This window comes from Hypanus sabinus, chromosome 23 (assembly GCF_030144855.1).
Source record: "Hypanus sabinus isolate sHypSab1 chromosome 23, sHypSab1.hap1, whole genome shotgun sequence".
Taxonomy (NCBI): Eukaryota; Metazoa; Chordata; class Chondrichthyes; order Myliobatiformes; family Dasyatidae; genus Hypanus; species Hypanus sabinus.
Genome location: NC_082728.1, coordinates 10,422,615 through 10,447,277, shown reverse-complemented (window position 1 = coordinate 10,447,277; position 24,663 = coordinate 10,422,615). Strand labels below are relative to the sequence as shown.

At 50.7% G+C, this 24,663-nt stretch overlaps 1 protein-coding gene across 4 annotated transcripts in view; it reads left to right on the top strand.

Moving 5' to 3' along the window:
• The first annotated feature begins 75 nt into the window (after positions 1–75).
• Positions 76–24,663, top strand: part of slc26a11 (solute carrier family 26 member 11) — a 43,140-nt gene continuing 18,552 nt past the window's right edge. For 3 of the 4 annotated variants that reach the window (XM_059948350.1, XM_059948352.1, XM_059948348.1), the window contains exons 1-7: positions 76–201; positions 8,375–8,691; positions 10,735–10,927; positions 14,676–14,761; positions 16,319–16,398; positions 20,024–20,163; positions 22,466–22,641. In XM_059948350.1, the coding sequence (XP_059804333.1) occupies positions 8,506–8,691; positions 10,735–10,927; positions 14,676–14,761; positions 16,319–16,398; positions 20,024–20,163; positions 22,466–22,641 (861 nt within the window). In that variant the 5' untranslated portion in view covers positions 76–201; positions 8,375–8,505. Of the gene's footprint in view, positions 202–533; positions 672–8,374; positions 8,692–10,734; positions 10,928–14,675; positions 14,762–16,318; positions 16,399–20,023; positions 20,164–22,465; positions 22,642–24,663 lie in introns of those variants that run through there. The other variant, XM_059948349.1, reaches the window with a different exon arrangement.

Sequence of the window (24,663 nt, the reverse complement as noted above, 5' to 3'; positions counted from 1 at the left end):
GGACTGTGCCCTAACCAGCCATGACCAATCCGCAAACTCACTGAACAAATCCAATTAAGTGATTAAACTCCAGCAGCCGCTCTTCCCAGAGCCCGTCGGCCTCCCGGAAGTGAACACGGCACATTCTGGGAGCGATCACATGAGGTGTGATCACGTGACGGGCGCCAACTCGGCCGGGAGACCGGCTCGGCGATGCTGTGGGTGAGTGGGGAGGGTAGGGGAGTGGGTCTGAGTGTGAGGGCAGTGATTGAGTTGGGCTGGCCGCCAGGGTATCATGGACGCTTCTTCCCCCTGTGTGTCCTGCCTCCCACCTCAACACCACCGGGAGAGAGGGGCTGACCCCGGTACTCGGAAACCTAACCAAAATATTCCTGCCGGTTCGCCCCAGCGTTTTAATTAATTCTCTGCAACATGTCGACCTTTTGAAATGATTTGATTTGATGCAAACGGCGCACTTCCCTGTTTGTCGGGGTGGTTTGTGATCTGACGCCAACCTGTTTCTAATGGAGGAACACACCCACAATGCTGGCGGAACCCGGCAGGTCCGGCAGCATTTGTGGACGCAAATAAACTCGGAGTTCAGGGGCGAGACCCTCCTTCAGAACTGGGCATCACCTGCGGAATCCGTCGCGTTGTGTGATCTTTCCAACGGAGTTGCAAAGTTTGGTGCTGTAGGTATCGCTGGTTCTGGTGCCCTGGTCTCTCTTTCTGTCTGTGTTTTTCTACCTTTACATCCCTTCTCTTTCTCTCTTCGGTCTCTTTGTCCCTCGATCTTATGCTCTAACTTCCTGTCGAGGTTTGTCAACAAGCACATTTGTGGTCAGTTAGTGGTTCCTTTACTAGGACCTGTGTTAGTTTGAAATCAGCCCAACGGACGCTGCATAAATGCTGAATAGCGGATTGTTTCAGAGTAGCGAGAGGCTGCTCAGACCGTTCTGGGTCTGTTTTATTTGCTGTACGTGGGTTACTAGCAAGGTTAGCCGTACCAACAACCTCCCCTCCCCGTCCCCTTAACATGGCGGTGAGCTTCTCCGCCCCCTCCCCTTCAGCTCACGTGCTCATCCTGGTGAGGGTGTTCCCGGGGTTGAAGGGTAGGGTGCCCAAGGTAGTGGCAGAGGCTGATAAACTGGGGTCTTGAAGGAACCCTTGGAGGGGAGGGAGAAATGAAGGAGGGAAGGGCTAGGTTGATCTTGGAGCAGGTTGGTAGGCTGAATGGCCTGCATTGATTCAGATCCGTGTGTTTTATCCCATGCTACGGATAGTTGTCCATCCGTCGGGTTTTAGCTTTCAGGCTTTGATCTTTGGTATTGACCCCGGACTATCTGAGAGAGATTGTTATTGATCTCACTCAGTCTGGAACAGACCTCTTTGAGCAGAAGCTAAGATGTCTCAACTGCCTGCAGATCCTAATGACTCTATCAGGAACCCTAAAGTCTCTGACCCTCGCCCCACAATGTGACTACCACAGATCAGGAGCAGGAGGGCTCTTTGCAGGGATTGCCCTTGGAATTTCATGTGAAGACCCACAGCCCCCTAGCCCTCCACCTGACCCATGGGCTAACTATCCCCACACTCAAAGCCAAACAGTGAAAGAGCTACTAGAGAAAGACCCAAAATTCAGAGATAGGTACTGCAGGCTTGCCAACTCACCCGTTCTCCTGCTGTGGTCTGTTTAGGTCAGTACAACATTTGTGGGCTGAAGGGCCTGCGCTGTGCTGAACTGGCTATGTTCTTGGCTCTCAGCCTCTGAGTGCGTGCCCAAGTTGGCAATAATCTAAAGAAAATTCTTGTACGCCGTGATAATTTGGACAGATTGTCATTAAATGATTATTAGCAATAATTATGGATTTTTTGAAAGGGGGAAAGAAAGGAAGAGTCCAGTTCCTCATGAGGAAGATATGATAGGGTCTTTTCAGAGACTCTTGGATAGGTACACGGAACTTTGAAAAGTAGAGGCCTATGCGTAGGGAAACTCAAGGCAGTTTCTAGAGTAGGTTACATGGTTAGCACAACATTGTGGGCTGAAGGGCCTGTAATGTGATGTAGCTGTAGAACACGTCCCTACCTTAGAAATTACTAGGCTTACCCATGGCCCTCTATTTTACTAAGTTCCATGTACCTATCCAAAAGTCTCTTAAAAGACCCTAACGTATCCACCTCCACCACTGTTGCCAGCAGCCCATTCCACGCACTCACCACTCTGAGTAAAAAAAAACTTACCCCTAACATCTCCTCTGTACCTACTCCCTAGCAGCTTAAACCTGTGTCCTCTTCTGGCAACTATTTCAACCCTGGGAAAAAGCCTCTGACTATCCACACAATCAATGCCTCTCATCATCTTGTACGCTTCTATCAGGTCACCTCTCATTCTCCGTCGCTCCAAGGAGAAAAGGCTGAGTTCACTCAACCTGTTTTCATAAAGCATGCTCCCCAATCCAGGCAACTTCCTTGTAAATCTCCTCTGCACCCTTTCTATGGTTTCCACAACCTGCCTGTAGTGAGGTGACCAGAACTGAGCACGGTACTCCAAGTGGGTATTGAGTTTGAGTGTCAGAAAGTTACGTTGCAGCTTTATGAAACTGGCTAGGCTGCATCTAGGGTATTGCGTTCAATTTTGGTTGCCCAATGTAGGAAAAATGTGGAGGCTTTGGTGAGAGTGCAAAAGAGGTTTGCAAGGCTGCCGGCTGATTAGAGGGCGCGTGTTATGTCGCGAGGTTGGGTCAAATCTGGGTTGTTTTCTCGGGCGTGGTGGGGATTCAGGGAAGATCTGAGAGAAGATTATGAAATGCATGGGTAGAGTGGACAGCTAGTATCCTTTTCCGGGGTTGAAGTGTCTATAACAACAGAGGCCATGCACTCCAGGTGAGAGAAGGCCAGCTGAAATGCAATGTGCAGGACAAATGCAGAGCGGTGGGTGCCTGGAATGGGGGCAAATAGAAACATTTACGGGGCTCTTAGAGAGGGATATGAATATGCAAAGAATGGAGGATATGGAGATTGTATGGGCAAAAAGGATCAGCTTACTTGGGCATTTAATTCCAAGTTTAATTATTTTGGTACGTGTTCTGGACCGAGGAGTCTCCTCCTGTGCTGTCCGATCCCGGGCCGGACCCAGGAGTCTCCTGCTGTGCTGTCCGATCCCGGGCCGGACCCAGGAGTCTCCTGCTGTGCTGTCCGATCCCGGGCCGGACCCAGGAGTCTCCTGCTGTGCTGTCCGATCCCGGGCCGGACCCAGGAGTCTCCTCCTGTGCTGTCCGATCCCGGGCTGGACCCAGGAGTCTCCTCCTGTGCTGTCCGATCCCGGGCTGGACCCAGGAGTCTCCTCCTGTGCTGTCCGATCCCGGGCCGGACCCAGGAGTCTCCTGCTGTGCTGTCCGATCCCGGGCTGGACCCAGGAGTCTCCTGCTGTGCTGTCCGATCCCGGGCCGGACCCAGGAGTCTCCTGCTGTGCTGTCCGATCCCGGGCCGGACCCAGGAGTCTCCTCCTGTGCTGTCCGATCCCGGGCTGGACCCAGGAGTCTCCTCCTGTGCTGTCCGATCCCGGGCTGGACCCAGGAGTCTCCTCCTGTGCTGTCCGATCCCGGGCCGGACCCAGGAGTCTCCTGCTGTGCTGTCCGATCCCGGGCCGGACCCAGGAGTCTCCTCCTGTGCTGTCCGATCCCGGGCCGGACCCAGGAGTCTCCTCCTGTGCTGTCCGATCCCGGGCCGGACCCAGGAGTCTCCTGCTGTGCTGTCCGATCCCGGGCCGGACCCAGGAGTCTCCTGCTGTGCTGTCCGATCCCGGGCCGGACCCAGGAGTCTCCTGCTGTGCTGTCCGATCCCGGGCCGGACCCAGGAGTCTCCTGCTGTGCTGTCCGATCCCGGGCCGGACCCAGGAGTCTCCTCCTGTGCTGTCCGATCCCGGGCCGGACCCAGGAGTCTCCTCCTGTGCTGTCCGATCCCGGGCCGGACCCAGGAGTCTCCTCCTGTGCTGTCCGATCCCGGGCCGGACCCAGGAGTCTCCTCCTGTGCTGTCCGATCCCGGGCCGGACCCAGGAGTCTCCTCCTGTGCTGTCCGATCCCGGGCCGGACCCAGGAGTCTCCTCCTGTGCTGTCCGATCCCGGGCCGGACCCAGGAGTCTCCTCCTGTGCTGTCCGATCCCGGGCCGGACCCAGGAGTCTCCTCCTGTGCTGTCCGATCCCGGGCCGGACCCAGGAGTCTCCTCCTGTGCTGTCCGATCCCGGGCCGGACCCAGGAGTCTCCTCCTGTGCTGTCCGATCCCGGGCCGGACCCAGGAGTCTCCTCCTGTGCTGTCCGATCCCGGGCCGGACCCAGGAGTCTCCTCCTGTGCTGTCCGATCCCGGGCCGGACCCAGGAGTCTCCTCCTGTGCTGTCCGATCCCGGGCCGGACCCAGGAGTCTCCTCCTGTGCTGTCCGATCCCGGGCCGGACCCAGGAGTCTCCTCCTGTGCTGTCCGATCCCGGGCCGGACCCAGGAGTCTCCTCCTGTGCTGTCCGATCCCGGGCCGGACCCAGGAGTCTCCTCCTGTGCTGTCCGATCCCGGGCCGGACCCAGGAGTCTCCTCCTGTGCTGTCCGATCCCGGGCCGGACCCAGGAGTCTCCTCCTGTGCTGTCCGATCCCGGGCCGGACCCAGGAGTCTCCTCCTGTGCTGTCCGATCCCGGGCCGGACCCAGGAGTCTCCTCCTGTGCTGTCCGATCCCGGGCCGGACCCAGGAGTCTCCTCCTGTGCTGTCCGATCCCGGGCCGGACCCAGGAGTCTCCTCCTGTGCTGTCCGATCCCGGGCCGGACCCAGGAGTCTCCTGCTGTGCTGTCCGATCCCGGGCCGGACCCAGGAGTCTCCTCCTGTGCTGTCCGATCCCGGGCCGGACCCAGGAGTCTCCTCCTGTGCTGTCCGATCCCGGGCCGGACCCAGGAGTCTCCTCCTGTGCTGTCCGATCCCGGGCCGGACCCAGGAGTCTCCTCCTGTGCTGTCCGATCCCGGGCCGGACCCAGGAGTCTCCTGCTGTGCTGTCCGATCCCGGGCCGGACCCAGGAGTCTCCTCCTGTGCTGTCCGATCCCGGGCCGGACCCAGGAGTCTCCTCCTGTGCTGTCCGATCCCGGGCCGGACCCAGGAGTCTCCTCCTGTGCTGTCCGATCCCGGGCCGGACCCAGGAGTCTCCTCCTGTGCTGTCCGATCCCGGGCCGGACCCAGGAGTCTCCTCCTGTGCTGTCCGATCCCGGGCCGGACCCAGGAGTCTCCTCCTGTGCTGTCCGATCCCGGGCCGGACCCAGGAGTCTCCTGCTGTGCTGTCCGATCCCGGGCCGGACCCAGGAGTCTCCTGCTGTGCTGTCCGATCCCGGGCTGGACTGCAAGCGATGCGCAGTGCCGCCTTCAGTTCTCTAAACCACACCCATGATAAAAAGGTACATAATGATTATCTTTACTGCCAACTGAAGCAGCCAGTAAGTTTTACATTCTGAGAGCAGCAAGAGGTTATCACAGGGAGCTTCTCCTGCTGGCTTACTGCCAGCTGGGTGGTTGCAAGCACACGTAACATTGGATGATGCATTGCAGAGTCCTCACAGACCTGATATTTATATAGTGTTTGAATTGTAACCGATGACAATAGCTGTGCAATTTGGAAATGTTATTTTCCAATTGTCGTTTTAAAAGATTAGTTTTAATTTTTGAACAGATTTTCTAAAATACTCATTTAACTCGATCTGTCTTGTTTTACTTTTATTAACAGTAAAGCACAAGTACATGTAAATAAGGAGCAAGACTCATTCCTGTTAAGTTCCATAAATTTTGTTACTAGTTCATTAGTCATTGATCTCTGTTCAAAATTTTTATGAAGACTTTTGCCAATTTGGCCACGCTATCAAAAAGATCCCTCACCCCTGTAAAATAAACGTTTACAGATGCACCTAAATCTAGACTCGGGTCAGATAAACATCCTAGTGGACTAAAGCAGGATATCATCTATTGAACATCATTCCAAATCACAGGTTTAATATCATCAGCACACGTCGTGAGATTTGTCAACTTTGTAGCAGCAGAATAACGCAATACGTGACAAACAGAAAGAAAACTGAATTACAGTAAGTATATTTATGCCTAGTACAAAAACAAATACAAAAAAGTATTGAGGCGGTGTCCAAGGGTTCAATGTCCATTCAGAAATCGGATGGCAGAGGGGAAGAAGCTGTTCCTGAATCGCTGAGTGTGGGCCTTCAGGAAGGAGGTACAGGAGCCTGATGGTAGAGGAGAGAAGGGGGCATGTTCTGGGTGATGGGGGTCCTTAATGATAGACAGCACCTTTCTGAGGCACCGCTCCTTGAAGATGTCCTGGATATTAGGGAGGCTATGTCCCGTGATGAGCTGACGAATTTTACAACTTTCTGCAGACTGCTTTGACCCTGTGCAGTAGCACCCCCCTCCCCCATACCAGGCGGTGATGCGGCCTGTCAGAATGGTACATCTGTAGAAGTTTTCAAGTGACAAATCAAATCTCAAACTCTTGATCAAATACAGCCGCTGGCTTGCCCTCTTTATAGCTTCACTGATGTGCTGGGTCCAGGTTAGGTCCTCTGGGAACTTGAAATTGCTCCGTTACGTTCCCCGTAACTGGGTTAACAGACCAGCAGAAATGGACTGATACGTTGGAGTCTGGTGGTACGGTGACTAAAGGTGTTTATTAGTAAACTAAGCAATACAGTATCAAAAATGCCAATATACATATAAAACAGGTTAGCAATAATAAAAACAGAAGTGTAGGAATAATAACAGTAAAAAAACAAGCTCTATCAAAGTCTAGGGGTAAATGAATTGTCATAAGAGAATATAGAGTTCAGTTCAGTTCATGCTGAGGTAGGTGTGTTGCAATGCTGGGGAGAGAGAGCGCGAGTGGGAGATGAGCAGCTGCAGCAGGCAAACCTTCCGTCGTCTTCTTGTTCCGTTGTACTGTTGGGGTCACCGATCATGACCCTTCCGTACCAGGCTGGACCATTCTTCAGTGGTGGACTCGTCACTCAGGCAAAGGCGGACACACAAACAAGTCCCCACCGGTCTGCCTTCATCCACTGTGCTCCGGACCGATTCCCCTGAACCGATCCTCCAGGCCCCCACCTTCCTGTGGGTGCACAACACTCTTTCAGTGTCCACTGGTGTGTCTGAGGGTGTCTCCCCAGACCCGTCTTTTATCCCCACTGACGGGGTATCAGCCATCCATCAACTCAATTTGTCCATGTCCATCAAACTAGGCCACTCCCTGCTGTCTCAGCAAGAATGTTAACGAGCAAAGTGTCCTTGTAGCAAAAGATTGTTTACCTTTCCATCAGTGAAGAAGCCATAATACTAAATCCTCCCCCTCTCTCCCCCTCTCTCCCCCTCTCTCCCCCTCTCTCCCCCTCTCTCCCCCTCTCTCCCCCTCTCTCCCCCTCTCTCCCCCTCTCTCCCCCTCTCTCCCCCTCTCTCCCCCTCTCTCCCCCTCTCTCCCCCTCTCTCCCCCTCTCTCCCCCTCTCTCCCCCTCTCTCCCCCTCTCTCCCCCTCTCTCCCCCTCCCCTTAGCAGGTGCCTCTCCCTCTGTTCATCTCTCTCTCTCATTAGCAGCATAGTTCCCGGGGGGGGGGGGAGCTCTGGATCCCATTTCCATCTGGTTTGTTCAGCACACATAACAGCTCACTCTCTCCACATCTGATCCCTGTATGAGAATTGGTTTGTGTTCCCTCGTCTTACCCTTTCTGAAGTCCACAATCAGCTCTTTCGTCTTACTGACGTTGAGTGCCAGGTTGTTGCTGCGGCACCACTCCACCAGCTGGTATACCTCACTCCTGTATGTCCTTTTGTCATTATCTGAAATTCTGCCAACAATGGTTGGATCATTGGCAAACTTATAGGTGGCATTTAAGCTATGCCTAGCCACACAGACAATGGATGTAGAGAGAGTAGAGAGGCACAGCAGGAGAAACAGGCCCTTTGGGTCATCTAGACCATTCTGACCCATTATTCTGTCTAGTCCCATCGTCCTGGACCATAGCCCTCCCATCTGTGCACTTACCCAAACTTCGCTTAAATGAAACTAAATCGGCACCACTTCTGCTGGCAGCTCATTCTACACTTACACCGCTCTCTGAATGAAGAAGTTCTCCCTCAGGTTCTCCTTAAGTATTTACCCTTTCACCCTTAACCTATGAACTCTAGTGTAGTCTTACCTAATCAGAGTTTTACCTTGTCTATACCCTTCATAATTTTGTATACAGTACCTCTATCAAATCTCCCCTCATTCTCTGTGCTCTATGGAATAAAGTCCTAACCTGTTGAAGCTTTCCCTATAACTCAGGTCCTCGAGCCCTGGCAGAAAATGATTTTTACACCTCTGTGTCCTTCAGGGGTCCCAGGACGACGAGGGAAGGCCGGGCCGTTTTTGAAAGACCGAAGAGTGATGTCATCACACGATACCCAGGCTGCTCCAGTGCGAATCGCTTGGCGAGGCCTACCCTCGAGAGGCTCTTGAGGCAAGATGGCATCCGCGCTGAGGAGCGCTTGCTCCCGGCGCACCTTGCAGAGGTGTTTGCCGATCCTGGCGTGGCTGCCGCGATACTCGGCTCGGTGGCTGCAGATGGACGTCCTGGCTGGAGTGACCGTGGGTCTGACCGTGGTCCCTCAGGCCCTCGCCTACGCCGAGATTGCTGGCCTTCCTGCTCAGGTAGTTCTGTGGTTGATCTTTGTCCTAGTGAACGACGTCAGGTTTGTTGTCTCTGACATGAGTCTGGAAGCTTCTTGTTCCGAGCACCAGTCCAATCCCTAAAAATTACTGTAGATTACCTTTCTAAACTTAAAGATAAATGCAAAAGGAGTGGAAAATAGCAAGCTAGTGCTCCTGAGTTCATGGACAATTCAGAAATCTGATGGCAGTGGGGGAAGAAGCTGTTCCTAGATCATAGTGGCTCCTGTACCTCATCGCTGATGGTAGCAATCAAAGAGGGCGTGTCCTGGATGGTGAAGGTCCATGATAACGGGTGCTGCCTTCCTGACGCATTGCCTTTTGAAGATTTATTGGATGCTGGATAGTCTAGTTTCCATGATTAGAACAGCAGCCAGTTTCCATTGGAACCGATGCCGGAAACACTCAGCAGGTCAGGCAGCCTCTGTGGAGAGGGAAGCAGTTTCAATTCCCCCACCCTGAGAGCTTACTGCTAACGGTAGTTTGGTGACCAGTGCTGGGCTCCAGTGTTGCTTCGGCGACTTGTGCTCCAATGCAGAGACGTGCTGTCCGAGATGCAGTCTGTCGGGTAACAGCCTGGCACCCTCCAGACCCTGTCTGAAAACCCAAGTTACTGCAAACGTTGCAAGTCTTGAGATTTAAAACAGAGAAAGTTCTGGAGAGAGGATCAGAACTCTCGATCACTGACCTGAAACATTCACTCTTCCCCTCTCTCCAGACGCTGCCTAACCCGAGTTTTCTCAGTCTCTGTCGCCTCCAGTTGGAGGTGGAAATTCTCTCTGGCGGCCAGTAGGGAAAGTGTCGGATCTCGCTGTGTGTGAATTATTTTGTCCTTCCACTGCCTCAGAGACCTTGCCTTTGATGGCGGGAATGTTTTGAAAAGGTGGACAATCCGTTAGTGTCATGGGGTAATGCAGCCCAGAAATAAACAACGGGCACCACGGTAATGTAGCAGCCAGTGCAAAGCTGTTACTGCTCAGGGTGTCGGAGTTTGCAGTTCGACTCTGACACTGTTGGTACGGAATTTGTACGTTCTGCTCATGACTGCACTTGTCTCCTCCGAGTGCTCTGGTTTCCTCCCACAGTCCAAAGACGTACCGGTTGGTATGTTAGTTGGTCGTTGTAAGTTGTCCTGTGATTAGGCTGAGGGTTAATGGCTGGGTTGGTATGTAGTGCAGCCACCTCTTGGTCTCCAGTATTCCAGGAAATAGTTTAGTTTGGAGATGCAGCTCTGTAACAGGCCCTCCTGTCCCACACTGCCCACTAAACTATGGAATGTATGTGGATACCCGAGCACCTGGAGGGGGCCGGTGAGGTCACGGGGAGAAAGTGCCATCTCCTTGCAGACAGCCCTGGGAACTGGTGCTGTTATGGTGTTGCGTTGACTTCTACGCTATGGTGCCGTCCCCGTCCTTGGGATTATTCCTAATCCAGGTTTCAGTTTATTCCAGGCCGGACAACGTGACCTAGTTCACTTTGTTAAGTGCTATGAGAGGCCAGAGGGTGGTGACTCATTTCCACAGGCGGCTGTGGAGGCCCAGTCATTGAGTATATTTAAAGCAGAGGTTGACAGGTTCTTGAATAATAGGGTGTCCAAGTTTAAGGGGAGAAGGCAGGAGAATGGGTTTGAGCGGGAAAATAAATCAGCCATGATGGAATGGTGGGGCAGACTAGATGGGCTGAATGGCCTATTTCTATTCCTACGTCCTATTGACTCATGGAAAATCTCTGCCTCAGAATACAGGGAGAGAGATGAGGAGGAATCTCTTTATCCAGATGGTGGCGAATCTGTGGAATTCATTGCAACAGACAGCTGTGGAGGCCAAGTCATTGCGTATAATTAAAGCAAAGGTTAATAGAGTTTTGATTAGTGAGAACACCAAAGTTAAATGGGAGAAAGCAGAAGAATGGGGTTGACAGGGATATTAAATCAGCTATTGTGGAATGGTGGGCAGACTATCCTAATTCTACTGCATCTTACGTACATGCTGTGTGTTCAGGACCCTCGTCTGGTTTCCATTTCAGTACGGCCTCTACTCCTCCTTTATGGGCTGCTTTGTTTACTGTCTGCTCGGCACCTCGAAGGACATCACCCTGGGCCCAACGGCGATCATGTCTCTCCTCGTCTCCACGTACGCTCGCCACGACCCGGTGTACGCTGTGCTGCTGGCTTTCCTCTGCGGCTGCATCCAGCTGGCGATGGGAGTCCTGCGCCTCGGTAAGGTCCTGGCTGCCAACTCAACCGTGACCGTTGATGTTCTTCTCCCCGTCTGTGTGAGCACTTCTGGGTCCCTTATCTAAGAAAGGATTGGAGGGGGTCGTGAGAGTGATCCCAGGAATGAAAGGGTTAACTTGCAAGGAGGATTTGATGGCTGTGGGGGTTAGAAGAATCAGGGTGGGGAGATCTCATTGAAACCATTTTGAATATTGTGAGGTGTAGATGGAGTGGGTGTGGAGAGGAGGTTTCCAATCGTGGGGAATCCAGGGCCAGATATTGCTTTGGAATAAAGATGAGGATTTTCTTCAGCTAGAGGGTGGAGAGCCTGTGCAGTTCATCACCACAGCAATGGAGGCCAAGGCACTGGATGTGCTTAAAGCAGAGGTTGATAAGTTCCTAATTAGTCAGGGCATCAAAGGTTACGGGGAGAAGGCAGGAGAATAGGGTTTAGCGGGGTAATAAATCAGCCACGATGGATCGGCAGAGCAGACTTGATGGGCCGAATGGTCTAATTCTGCCAATGTATCATGTGGTCTGGGTGGGGGATGGGTATGTGGGGAGGGGACTGCAGCTAAGTGTGAAGTCTGTTGGGGCGTGGTGGTGCACGGACACAGTCTGAAACCACTACACTGCCTCCTGCAGGGTTCGGGCTGACGCACAGGGCTGGTCTCCTCTCTGTGGTCACAACCCTCCACGCTCCCTTCGCCCCAAGTAGGGTGTCCTAGCCGTCTCCTTTATGGCCTGAACTAATGTAAATGACCTCAATCACCAAAGCTCTTAATGGATTCTATGACCTCTAGACTCACTTTCAAGGACTCTTCACAGCTCGTGTTCTCAGTTTTAATCGGTATTTCCACAGTTTGTCTTTTGCCCATGGGTTGTTTGTTAGTCTTTATAGTTTTTCATAAAATTCAATTTTTTTGTAAATGGAAGGAAATGAATGTCAAAGTATTACATGGTAATAAATCGATAATAAATTGGCTGACGGACAGTTGTTCTTTGATTTGGGAGTCATTGTTGACACCAGTGATGGACAATCTCAGTAATTCAGGTGGCGCATGCTGAAGATTTCAGCTATAGCTTAGGGTGCAACGATCCTCGCTCTGGAGTCAAAAGCTGGTGGGGATCTGGGGAAGAATGTTTTCACCCAAAGGGTAGATGGAATCTGGAACGCCCTAACTGTGGAGCTGTTGGAGGCAGAGATTCTCACAACATGAGCTGTTGTTCAGACGACCACTTGGATCACGATGGTGTAGAAGATCGTGGGCCATAACGTTCAGAAGCAGGATCTCTGATACCGTGATGTTTGGTGTGGACGGGAGGGGCCAAAGGCCTTTCAGTGGGTTCTCTGGCTATGGGTTTGTTCCTGTACAGAGACTGAGTCCCAGCTGTGCTGTGACACCACACTGCTGTATCGTCCAAGGAATAAGGTCCTATGGAAAGTCACCAACCCGAGACAGGAACCCTGCTATTCTCTCCACAGCAGCTGCCTGACCTGCTGAGTATCCCCTTCACTTGCTGTTGCATTTTATACTTGTAGCAAATCTTTGTGTTTTTTAAAACCTGAAGCCCAGTCTGACTTCTGGGCAAGAGGACTTGTGGCACTGACAGAGGAAGGACGGGGGAATTACCTCTGGGATCCAGGGACCTGCCAAAGGGTTTCAGCCCAAAACATCGACTGTACTTCTTTCCATAGATGCTGCCTGGCCTGCTGAGTTCCTCCAGCGTTTTGTGAATGTTTACTCCTTGCTCAATACTATTTGGCCGCTTCCACTGTCTGCGAGGGCTCTGTATTCCCTACGTTCCAGCAGGGACCAGGTCAATACTTCATTGTCAGTACTGTCACCAACTTGGGTGCTCTGGTGCTGAAAGGAATGGGGCGTGCAAGCTTCGTTGGGGGAGGAAAGACTGGTGATGTTGTGCAGAAGGTTGCCATAGGTTACCGTGGGGCATTGACAGGATGCAGAGCTGGGCTGAGAGTTGGCAGATGGAGTTCAAACCCAGAAAAGTGTGAAGAGATTCACTTCACAAGGTCAAACTCGAAGACAGAGTACAGGGTTACTGGTAGATTCAGCAGCTTGGGAGAACACAGAGATCTTGGGGATCAGGCGTGTAGGGCCCTCAAAGTTACTGTGCAAGTTGATAGAGTGTTTAAGGAGGCAACTGGAGTGTTGGTGATTTGAGTTCAAGAGCTATGAGGTAAAGTTGCAGCTCTTTAAACTTGGAGTATTGTGTTCAGTTCTGGTCACCTCACTATTGAAAGGATATGGAAGCTTTCGAGAGGGTGTAGGGGTGATTTACAAGGATGTCTAGATTAGAGACATGCCTTTTGAGGATATGTTGAATGAGCTAGGACTTTTTGCTTTGGAATGAAGGAGGAATTGAATTGACTTTATCAGTTACATCCTTCATATACATGAGGAGTAAAAATCTTTACATCTCCGTCTAAATGTGCAATGTGCAATTTGTAGTAATATATAATAAATAGTATGTACAACAGGATAGTCAATATAACATAGAAATACAGTAGTGTCAGCATGAATTAAGCAGTCTGATGGCCTGGTGGGAGAAGCTGTCCCGGAGCCTGTTGGTCCTGGCTTTTATGCTGCAGTACAGTTTCCCAGACGGTAGCAGCTGGAACAGTTTGTGGTTGGGGGGACTCGGGTCCCCAATGACCATTTGGGCCCTTTTTACACACCTGTCTTTGTAACTGTCCTGAATAGTGGTAAGTTCACAACTACAGATGCACCGGGCTGTCTGCACCACTCTCTGCAGAGTCCTGTGACTGAGGGAAGTACAGTTCCCGTACCAGGGGAGCTTGAAAGAGATGTGTAAAGTGATTAGAGAAACAGAGTGAATGGGCAGTCAAAGACTTCACAGGGCAAAAATGGATAATGAGGGGGCATAATGGATAATAAAGTAATTTGGAGGGAAGTCAAAGGTGTTTTTTTTAGACTGGTGGATATGCAGTGCCAGGCATGGTGGTGGGACCAGGTCCATTTCTTAGGCACATGGATGAAAGAGAAATGGAGGGCCACGTAGGAGAGAAGCCTTAGATTGATTTTAGAGTAGGTTATGTTGGATCCAACTGTTTAATTCTTGGATTAGACTCTTTAATTTTTCTTTGCAGTTTGCTTGTATTTTGTATAATGATACAAGTCACAGCCTACTATGATTTCCATTGACTATAGTATGCACATAACAGTTTAATATGCCTCTAGTGGTTATACAAGGTATAATTCTAGAACTCTAAAAGACCCTTTGTATTAAGTGAGTAAGTGTTTTCTCATTGGTTAATTTGGTAATGCATTATCGAATAAGTGCTTTCTAATTGGTTTATTCTTATCCATAAATTGGAATGTAATTTTTCCTTGTCTCTGGGTATAAAATAGTTAAGCACAAAGTGATTAATCTTGGCTTTCTCTTCTACTGTCTGTTCAGTTTCCTTCTGTTCTATCAACTTAAACAATTGTGAAGTGACAAGTTTTTGCCACTTTCCTAAAAGAACCTTCGATGTGCACACCAGAATCCGTATGTTAAAGGGTTAGCACAACATTGTGGGCCAAAGGGCCTGTACTGTTCTATGGACTTAGTCTTGATGTGTTTTGGGAACCTGGCCGAGTTGTGTTATTTACAGGTCGGAGGGCAAGCTTTGGTCTGTTGTTGTTTTGGCCAATGTCTAGGCTTTGCCCCTAAACAGGCTCATTTGCTGTTTTCTGGACACTAACCGGCTTTGCTTCGTTTGTAGGCTTCCTTGTTGACTTCATCTCTTTGCCGGTGATAAAGGGCTTCACCAGCTCTGCTGCTCTGACCATCGGCTTTGGCCAGGTGAAGGTACGATCTTATACTGACGTGTTGGGGTTGATGGAATTGCTTTAAAAATGTTGTTCTAGCACAGGAGGCCTTTTGGTCCTTTTTGAGCGCGTGTCAGCACTTTGTAAGAGAGTTGTGTTTCTTGGCAACACCACGGTATTTTCCCCTCAGATACTTTTCCTGATTTCTCTGTCGCACCTGCTCCAGACAGTGAGTTCCAGATTATCACTGTTCACTGTGCATCAACAAGTTTTCTTCATAACCTTTTATCAATTGCCCCTCAGTCCCTGCTCTCTGCTTCTAGAATGTTCCAGCAACAGAGGAGGTGTTTCGTTACTCAGTTGGTCCAAGCTGTTTATGGTTTCACTGGGGGTGGGGGGGGGAAGGAGGTCTCTCATCACTGCTGTTCTGTTGGACCTTCTAGGTAACATGGTGTGGCGCCTGGCCAAGTGGTTAAGGCGTTGGTCTAGCGATCTGAAGGTTGTAAGTTCAAGCCTTGGCTGAGGCAGCATGTGTGTCCTTGAGCAAGGCACTTAACCACACATTGCTCCAGTCCACCCACCAACAAAATGCTGGGGGTTAACCTCACGATAGACTGGCGTCCTATCCGGGGGAGGGGGGGGGGTCTCGTACTCTCGGTCGCTTCACGCCACGGAAACTGACTTACTACCACATTTAATTTTATTTAGAGATACAACCCGACAATCCCATGCTGCCCAATCACACCTGCGTGACCAATAATCCCTGCGGCTTTGGAACGTAGGAGGAAACAAGGCCGTCCCACGCGGTTGCCAGGACAACAGACGAACTCCTTGCGGGCAGCAGTGGAATTGAACCCGAGGTTGCTGGCAGCGCGATAGAGTTCCGCTAACTGCTGTGCTACCCGAACCACACTGACTAATACACTGTCAGAGGAAGGAGGTCCCACGGAAGCTCACCAGGGAATTGGAAGCTGGTCTATGGAACTGGTGAATGTTGGGTTCTAATGAGGCGAAGTGGAGTTTTAGACTATTTGGGAGCAGAATTAGGCCAATGGGCCCATTGCGTTCGCTCCGCCATTTCATCATGGCTTGGTTGTTTCCCCTCTCAACCCCACTCTCTTGCCTCCTCCCTGTAACTTTTTGATGCCCTGACTAATCAAGAACCTATCAAACTCAGCTGTAAATATACTCATAAAGACCTGGCATCCTCAACCATCTGTGTCAATAAATTCCACAGTTTCACCACTCTGTCTAAAGAAATTCCTCCTCTCTGTTCTAAAGGGGCTTCCTTGTATTCTGAGGCTGTGTCCTCTGGTCCTAAACTCTCCCACTGTAGGAAAGATCCTCTCCACATCCACTCTATTGAGGCCTTTCAGTACTCAATAACTTTCAAGGAGATGTCCTCTCCCAACTCATTTTTCTAAAGTCCAGAGAGAAGGGTTGCAGTGCGACCCAGCTGGGACTTGAACCCACAATCCCCATCTCCGGAGGCTGATGCTTTGTCTGTTAGGCCACTGGGTCACCATGGACAGAGCGGGTCTTGCTGTGGATAAGCTGCAGATATTTAACTCTTTAACACCGTTGTCCTTTCATGCAGAACATCCTCGGACTGCGTGACATTCCCCGCCAATTCTTCCGGGAGGTCTACTATACCTTCTATAATATCCCGCACACCAGGTGAGAGTTCGATTTTGGGGCTTGATTCTGGGTGGACGGGGAGTTGGGTATTGGGTATCATTACTGCCCTGGTTGGGGGAAACAGGGTTATAAACTGTCTAAGAAAAATGTGTCAGCAGTGTCTTTCACCATCTTGTGATACCTTACAACAGCAGTGAGATTTAGGAGCTTATCACCTGCAGGGGCCCAATTCTGTTCTCCCATACAACGAAGATGAGGGTCAGCCATTTTGGCAGAGCCTCCATGTAAATATTGTCACAGGTTAACTGGATTCTGAAAGCTTTGACTCGTTTCTCAATCACACTATTTGCTTGTGCACCAGGAGGACAGCTTGGGCCCTGTCACCTCACTGTCCTAAACTGTTCCATTTTAATACAGAAATTGACGAGGTGGACAGAGATAATTAACTAATTGGTAACCTTGCAGATGTTCAAATTAGTCATTTGCATAATCAATCACCAATCACAATACTTTAATAGAGATGTTAATAGCCAATAGAATCCACACTTAAAGGTCAATAATACTTCAGGATTTTAATTTTAAGGTGATTGGAGGAAAGCATATGGGGTATTTCACACAGAGTGAGTGTGTGGAATTTGCTGCCGATGTGGCAGAGACAGATACATTAGGGACATTTAAGACTCTTGGATAGGCACATGGATGATAGAAAAATGGAGGGCTGTGTGAACCAGAGGGCTAGATTGATCTTGGAGTAGGTTAAAATATCCAGGTTGGCATCACAGGACAAGGCCAAGGGAGACCCTGTGGAGCCTGAACTGGAATGGAAAATGTCCTCTCATCTTAATGGAAGCCACACAACTGGTGGGCTTTTTTTTAACAGAATACAACAATTGGGTTCACTGTTGTTCTTCAGATGAAGCTCGAAGTGTGTGTACGCCACTGTATTCCACACAGAGATTCATTGTCTTGTCGGCATTTTCAGTAGCTAGAATCAACGGAAAACTCTTCGGTTGTCCATCGAAATTTGATGATGATGTCCATTCCTTTAACGGTGAGATCTTTGACTACACAGTCAGATCCTGGACCCACAAACTCTGTTGCAGGTGGGACACGTATATGTGGTAGTGATGGTAGTGAAGGCAACCATGGCTGCATTTCTCCCGGCTCTCTTCTGCTGTCTTTCCATCTCCAGAATATGAACCCCGTCCTTACACAGCTGTCGCCAAGTGTTACGGTCAGCAGCAACATCCTCCTGGTCCTCAGGTCTGATCTTGCACTTCCTCAAAGCATTCTTCATCTGATCCATATAGCGCTTCTTCGGCCCTCCAGCTGAGTGTCGACCATGATGTACCTGGCCGTATAACACTCTGTGGGGTAGCCGACTTGGGGGCTTCCTTATCACGTGCCCCAGCCACTGCAGCTGACACTGGGTGATCATGGCCTCAATACTTCTGCAGTTGGCCTTTACGAGTATTTCAGTGTGAGGCACCCGCTCACGCCAGGTAACTCCCAGGATGCGCTGATGCCAGCTTATGTGGAAGCACTCCAAGGACTTGATGTGACGGCTGTAGGTTGCCCAAGCTTCACAGCTATAAAGGAGGGTGGTGACACAGACCGGTTGGTATACGGCAACCTTTGTGGAGGGACAAAGGCTCCTGTTCTGAAAGACTCTACGCACAAAGACTGACAAGCAATCGATGTGCAAAAGACAACAAACTGTGCAAATACAAAAACAAGGACACGAGTTGAGTCCGTGGGTTGTGGTGTGGGACTGACGGCTCCTGTACTTCCTACCTGATGGCAGCAGTGAGACAACAACATGGCCTCCTATGTCCTGATATGCTACCGTGAGATTCATTTTCTTTCAGGCATTTACAGGAAAAATAAATAAATACAATGTAAATTATAAAAACTATCCATGAACTAAGATTGTCAAACAGCCTATGTGCAAAAGAGGGCAAATTGTGCAAATAAAAATGTTATAAATAATACTGAGAAGATGAGTTGTTGAGTCCCTGAAAGTGAGGGTGTTGGTTATGGATTCAGTTCAGTGTTGTGAGTGAATTTGTACACACCGGTTCAGCACTCTGGTTGAACAGTGCAACTGTCCCTGTGACCCCTATGGGTGGTGCGGTGGAGATACATCCCTACCAAAGGAGATGTCGGCACTCCTTCCCTTCGCTGGCCTGCAGATCACCCTTGGCAAGGTGTAGCACCTGCTTAGCCCCTTGATCAGGGTCACATGAAGCCATGGGGGCAGGTGGTGGACGGTCGTATGAGCAGCCAGTGCAGATCACAAGTCCTGGTTATGCGACCACTGACACCAGCCAGACAATCTCTGAAGAGTATTGATACCGGCTGGAGTCGCCCGTCTTGTTAAGACACTGCCCAGAAGAAGAGAATGGGCATGGTCATGGAAAGACAGAGATCACCCACGTCGTACAACACAGCACTTAATGAATGAATGTGATCCCCAGTTTGGGAGCGGGGGGGGTGGGGGGCGGTGTGAGAATAGAGAGGAGTTATGCAGCTGTGAGAAGTAGTTTCTCATTAATGATGTTGTATTTTTTTCTTGGAAGTTTCTGCAAGAAAATGTATCTTAAGATGGTATATATGGTCAATGTACTTTGATAATCAGCTTACTTTGCATTTTAAAATGGGGTAATGAGATTGGTTTGTGCTAGCATTGACCCGACAGGTCAAATGGCCATCTATGTTGTAAGGAAATGTCAATGAATCATTCCATTTGCTGTCTATTCCACCAGTCTGATGCCTTTTTCACGATTAGCCACCTTGCCACTTTATGGAGTCATCTGTTTAATCACAGTCTCCATGCAAGCCCGAGGATTTTGCCCCGGCCTCTGTCCTGGGTGAATCGTGCAGATGCAATCATAAGGAAGACGTGAGAGTGTCTCTACTTTCTGAGAAAGTTAGAGTGTTGGCTTGTCACGGAACTAACAAACTCCCGCAGATGGACTGTTGAAAGTGCCTGAACAGTTGCATCACTGCCTTCTCCAGCGACCGGAACGCGCAGGAACACAATGCGCTGCGGAGGGTGATACCTCCCTCCCCACCATCTAACGGAGTCGCCGCCTGCAAAGCAATCCTGGTCTTGCCATCCTCTCGCACCTACCACCAGCCAGGAGGCACAGAAGCCTCAAGTCCCGCACCAGCAGGTTCAAGAACAGCGTCTTCCCCTCAACCATTTGGTTCTTGAATCAACTGGTACAGCCCCGATTATTACCGGACAGTAACGCTGTGAGCACTTGGGACTGCAATGGACAGTGTGGGTCTTTTTTCCTCTCTAAATATATTCCTTCTAGTAAAATTAGTCCCTAATTTGTTTATTTTTCTTGTCAATGTTTGTCTGACACTAGGCTGCTGCAAGTAAGATTTTTTTCAATGGACCTATTATACATGCACTTGGCAGTGAACTTGACTTTAACTTGTCAGCAGTAGAGTGGGAACCACAGTGTACACTAGCGCCAGCTGTTTGGCCACATCTGGGTCCAGCGGGTCGCTATCGGTTCCTCGAGCTGGGGAACCGTTGAAGGGTCGTTTCTTTGACGGAGAGTCAGCAGCAATTGTAACGGGCTGAATGGCCTGCCTATTTAAATGAAACATAGTTCCTGTGTGTTGCTTCACCTCTCCTTCCTCTGTCCAGGGTGGGAGATCTCGCGCTGGGCCTGGTCTGCGTCCTGCTGCTCGTCGTGCTGAAGCTGATGAAGGGGAGTCTCCCAGCAAAGCCGAGGGAGCTGCCGCTGAACCGGCTGTGCCACACCGTCGTCAGCTTCGCCGCCACCGGTCCGTGAGTCCGGGGCTCGTGGGGAATGGGGCGTTGCTTGGGGGCTGTCTGCTCGGAGTTGCCCGTCAGACCCTGGTTGAGGGGTGAGCTTTCTTCCTGGGATTGCCCCGTGCTGGGGGTTTCAACAGATGAGAGTCTGCAGCTTGCTGGTGTGCTGATGCCTCCATCTTTATACCCTCTCAAAGTTGTGGCGCCAGTTTTCAGGGTGGTTGAGAAGGCGTTGGCCTTTATTTGTCAGGGGGTTAAGTCCACGAGGTAATGCTGCAGCTCTTTAAAGAGATGACATTTGGGGTATTGTGTTTGGCTCCGGTTGCCCCGTTATGTGGAAGCCTCAGAGAGGGTGCAGGGAAGATTTATCAGGATGCTGCCTGGATTAGAGAGCATGTCTTGGGATAGATTGAGTGAGCCAGGGCTTTTCTCTGGAGCTAAAGGAAGATGAGATGCGACTTGTTAGGGGTGTACAAGATGAGGTGCCTGACTTTTCTCCAGGACTTTCCCTGGAGAGTGGTGGGTGTGTGGAGCAAACTGCCGGGGTAGAGATTGAGGCAGATATACAGTGGATTCCTGATTAATTGGGACACGTCGGGACCAGTACATTTCGGCGCAGTGTCCTAATTAGCCCAAGTTTCATGGAAATGGTTAAAAAGGTACAGAAAAGACAAACAGTAATAAACTATGTATTTAAATGAAATACAGACAAATTAGTTCCTGTGTTAGTTCCTAATACTTAAGAATGGAGGAATTCATCAAAGTTCATCCAGGTTGTGTTCTTTTGACTGTAACTGAACAAAATCAGCGTAGACACCTAGTGCAGATAACGGACTGTCTTCATACAGTCCTATCGATGACCATATCCTCCAAATCTTCATTTTCATTGTAACATTCAAGACAATTGTCAATACCTTCAAATCGTTAGTAGGTTCTAACTTGCTGAAGCAGAGAAGTAATTTAATTTTCATTCCCGGCTGTTTCTGGCATCTCCGAGCCTGAGTGCTTGAAATCGCAGTGAGCAAAACGGTTCTGAATTGTCTCTCCGCTTATTTCTTACCAACTATCAGTGACGAAGTTCGGGAATCCTGGCTATTCTCTTGATCAGTTTTTGTTCATTTAGAGTTGTCCCAAATAAGCAGCTGTCCCGATTAACCGATGGGCCAATTAACCGGAATCCACTGTATTAGGGATATTAAAAATTATATTTAAGAATCGCGTGAATATGGTTGAATGAAAAATGGAGGGCTACGTGGGAGAGAAGTGCTAGGTTGCTCCTGAAGTAGGTTGAAAGGTTGGCTGAAGGGCCGGTACAGTGCTGTAATGTTCCAGGTTTTATGTTTGCGAGGTGAAGTTTTGGCTACAGAGAGACCAGAGGCTGCAGGTGCTGGAATTTGGGGCAACGCACAGTCTGCTCATGTTACTCTGGCTTTTCATTCATTGCTTTCTGTTCCAAGCAGCCTGTCGCCGGGCAGGAGCCTGACCTGATTTGCCATTTGTGTTCCCGGGGCAGCCCTGAGGGAACCAGTTCCGTGTCTGAGCAATTCTTGCGAGTGCAGTATCTCGGCCTGCGTGGCTAATCCCGGTCTGTGTTACACAAGCCTGGCTATCAGTGGTGTGGCCAGCGTTGCTCCCCTGCGCATCCTAGAGCCCTGGGTTCAACCCTGACTTCCGTTGTCGCCTTTGTGGAGTTTGCATGCTCCCTGTGGGTTTCCCTGGCTCCTCCCACGACCCAGGAGTGTGTGGGTGGGTAGATTAGTTGGATACTGTAGTTGCCCCCCCCTCAGGTGGGAAGGTGGGTGGCAGAACAGGGGCATGAAGTCACAACGGATCAGCGGGATCGTTCTGAGTTGGCACGCAGCTCGATGGGGTACAAGCCAGCCCACCCGCTCCTCAGAACTGGCACTGATACTCCCTGAGGTCTGGCAGCCAGAAATATTTGGAGATGCAGCGCAGTATCAGGCCCTCCTCCTCCGACGAGACCACGTCACCCAGCTGCACCCATGTGACCAATAAACCCATACATCTTCAGAACGTGGGCGGGACGAGGGCCGCTGGCACTGTAATAATGTTCTGCCAACTGCTTCGCTACCGCGGCACCCCCTCCCCATTGCCACGGGATTTCTGAACGGCCCTCAACCCCGACCTTACAATTCCTTAGTTAAATATTTATTATTGTAACTGGTAAGTGTTCTTGTGTACTGCGACAAAACGCGCGGAACCTCACGCCGGTGATCCTGATTCTGATTGTGACGTGCCGCTACTTGCGAAAGGTGCCGCTGCCCCTGGCCTAACGCTTGCATCCTTCGGCAGCCCGGAACGCCGTGGTTGTGGTGGCAGCCAGCCTGGTCGCCCTCTGCTTCGAGAGTCGGTGTTGGCACGTGTTCACCCTGACGGGACCGATGGCTCGGGGTCTCCCGCCTTTCCGATTTCCACCCTTTCCCCAGGCGGAGACGAACGGCACGCAATGCTTCGCGGAGATTGTCCGGGTGAGTGTCCTCTCCACTCCAGACCTGTGGCGCCTCCTGGCCGGATCAGAAACGGCAGGAAGATGCAGAGAGTGCAGGGAAAGTTTACGAGGATGTCGCTGGGACTTGAGAGCCTGAGATATGGGGGAAGGTTTGTTCCCTGAAGGGTGGGAGTTTGAGGGAAGAGTTGACGGGGGTGTACAAAATTATGAGGGAATAGAGGGTAAATGCCAACAGGCTTTTTCTACTGAGGTTGGGTGAGGTTAGATCTAAAGGTCATAGGTTAAGTGTGAAAGGTGAAACATTTGAGGGGAATGTGAGGTTATTCACTGAGTGGAGTTGCCAGCAGAAGTTAGGTTGCAGCATTTAAGATGTCAGTATGTGGATGGGAGAGGTATGGAGGGCCACTGTCCAGGGACTGCTCTGTGGGACCAGGCAGAATGATGAATGAGCCAAGAGGGCTGCCTTTGCTCTATGACACTAAAACCAGCTCCATGGTGGAGCGTGGGGGCCTGAGTTAAGTCTGACTGTGCAGTTCGGTCTGTGTGCCTGATTTTGATTAATTTATTATTGTAGCACGTCTGCTGTGCAGTCCACACAGATCATTTTAAAACCTTGGTACGTTGAGGTGGTAGAGGGGAAATGCAATAACAGAACACAATTCAGTGTTGCGTTTAGAGAGCGAGAGTGCATTGCGGGTAGGCAGTGTGGTGCAGGAGCTATGACTAGGTCAAGAGTCACCATTGGCATACGAGGGGTCCATTCAAGACTCTTGTAAGAGTGGGTTCAAATCCTTTATTGAATCTGGTGGTTTTTAAGTTTTTGTATCTTCTCCTGATTTTTGGGGAGTGGGGGGGCACGAAGAGAGAATGTTGGGGCAGGAGGAGTTTTTTTGTCAGCTATTTTCCCGAGGCAGCAGGAACTATGAGCGGAGTCACAGGAAGGGAGGCTGGTTTCTGTGATTGGCTGAGCAGTGTCCATGGTTACTAGTGGTCATGGGCAGAATGTTTGTCGTTCCAAGCCGTGATCGCCCAAGTCCACAAGAAGCTGTGGGCGCAGCCCAGCCAATCACAAGAAGCTGTGGGCGCAGCCCAGCCAATCACAAGAAGCTGTGGGCGCAGCCCAGCCAATCACAAGAAGCTGTGCGCGCAGCCCAGCCGATCACAAGAAGCTGTGCGCGCAGCCCAGCCGATCACAAGAAGCTGTGCGCGCAGCCCAGCCGATCACAAGAAGCTGTGGGTGCAGCCCAGCCGATCACAAGAAGCTGTGGGTGCAGCCCAGCCAATCACAAGAAGCTGTGGGTGCAGCCCAGCCAATCACAAGAAGCTGTGCGCGCAGCCCAGCCAATCACAAGAAGCTGTGGGTGCAGCCCAGCCAATCACAAGAAGCTGTGGGCGCAGTCCAGCTGATCACAAGAAGCTGTGAGCGCAGCCCAGCCAATCACAAGTAACTGTGGGCGCAGCCCAGCCAATCACAAGAAGCTGTGAGCACAGCCCAGCCAATCACAAGTAGCTGTGGGCGCAGCCCAGCCAATCACAAGTAGCTGTGGGCGCAGCCCAGCCAATCACAAGTAACTGTGGGCGCAGCCCAGCCAATCACAAGTAACTGTGGGTGCAGCCCAGCCAATCACAAGAAGCTGTGCGCGCAGCCCAGCCAATCACAAGAAGCTGTGGGCGCAGCCCAGCCAATCACAAGTAGCTGTGGGCGCAGCCCAGCCAATCACAAGTAACTGTGGGCGCAGCCCAGCCAATGCGTCTGTCATTCCAAGACGGTGATGCATCCCAATAGGATACTTTCTGTGGTATATCTATAAAAATTGGTAAGGGTTAACAGAGATGTGCTGAATTTCTGTTATTTATTTTTTGAAATACCTTTTGGCCCTATGAGTTACACTGCCCAGCAACCCCCGATCTAAACCTGGCCTCATCACGGGACAATTTACAATGACCGGTTAACCAACCAACACAGCCTTTGGACTGTGGGAGGAAACTGGAGCTCCCAGAGGAGACCCACGCGGTCACGGGGAGAACGTACAAACTCCTT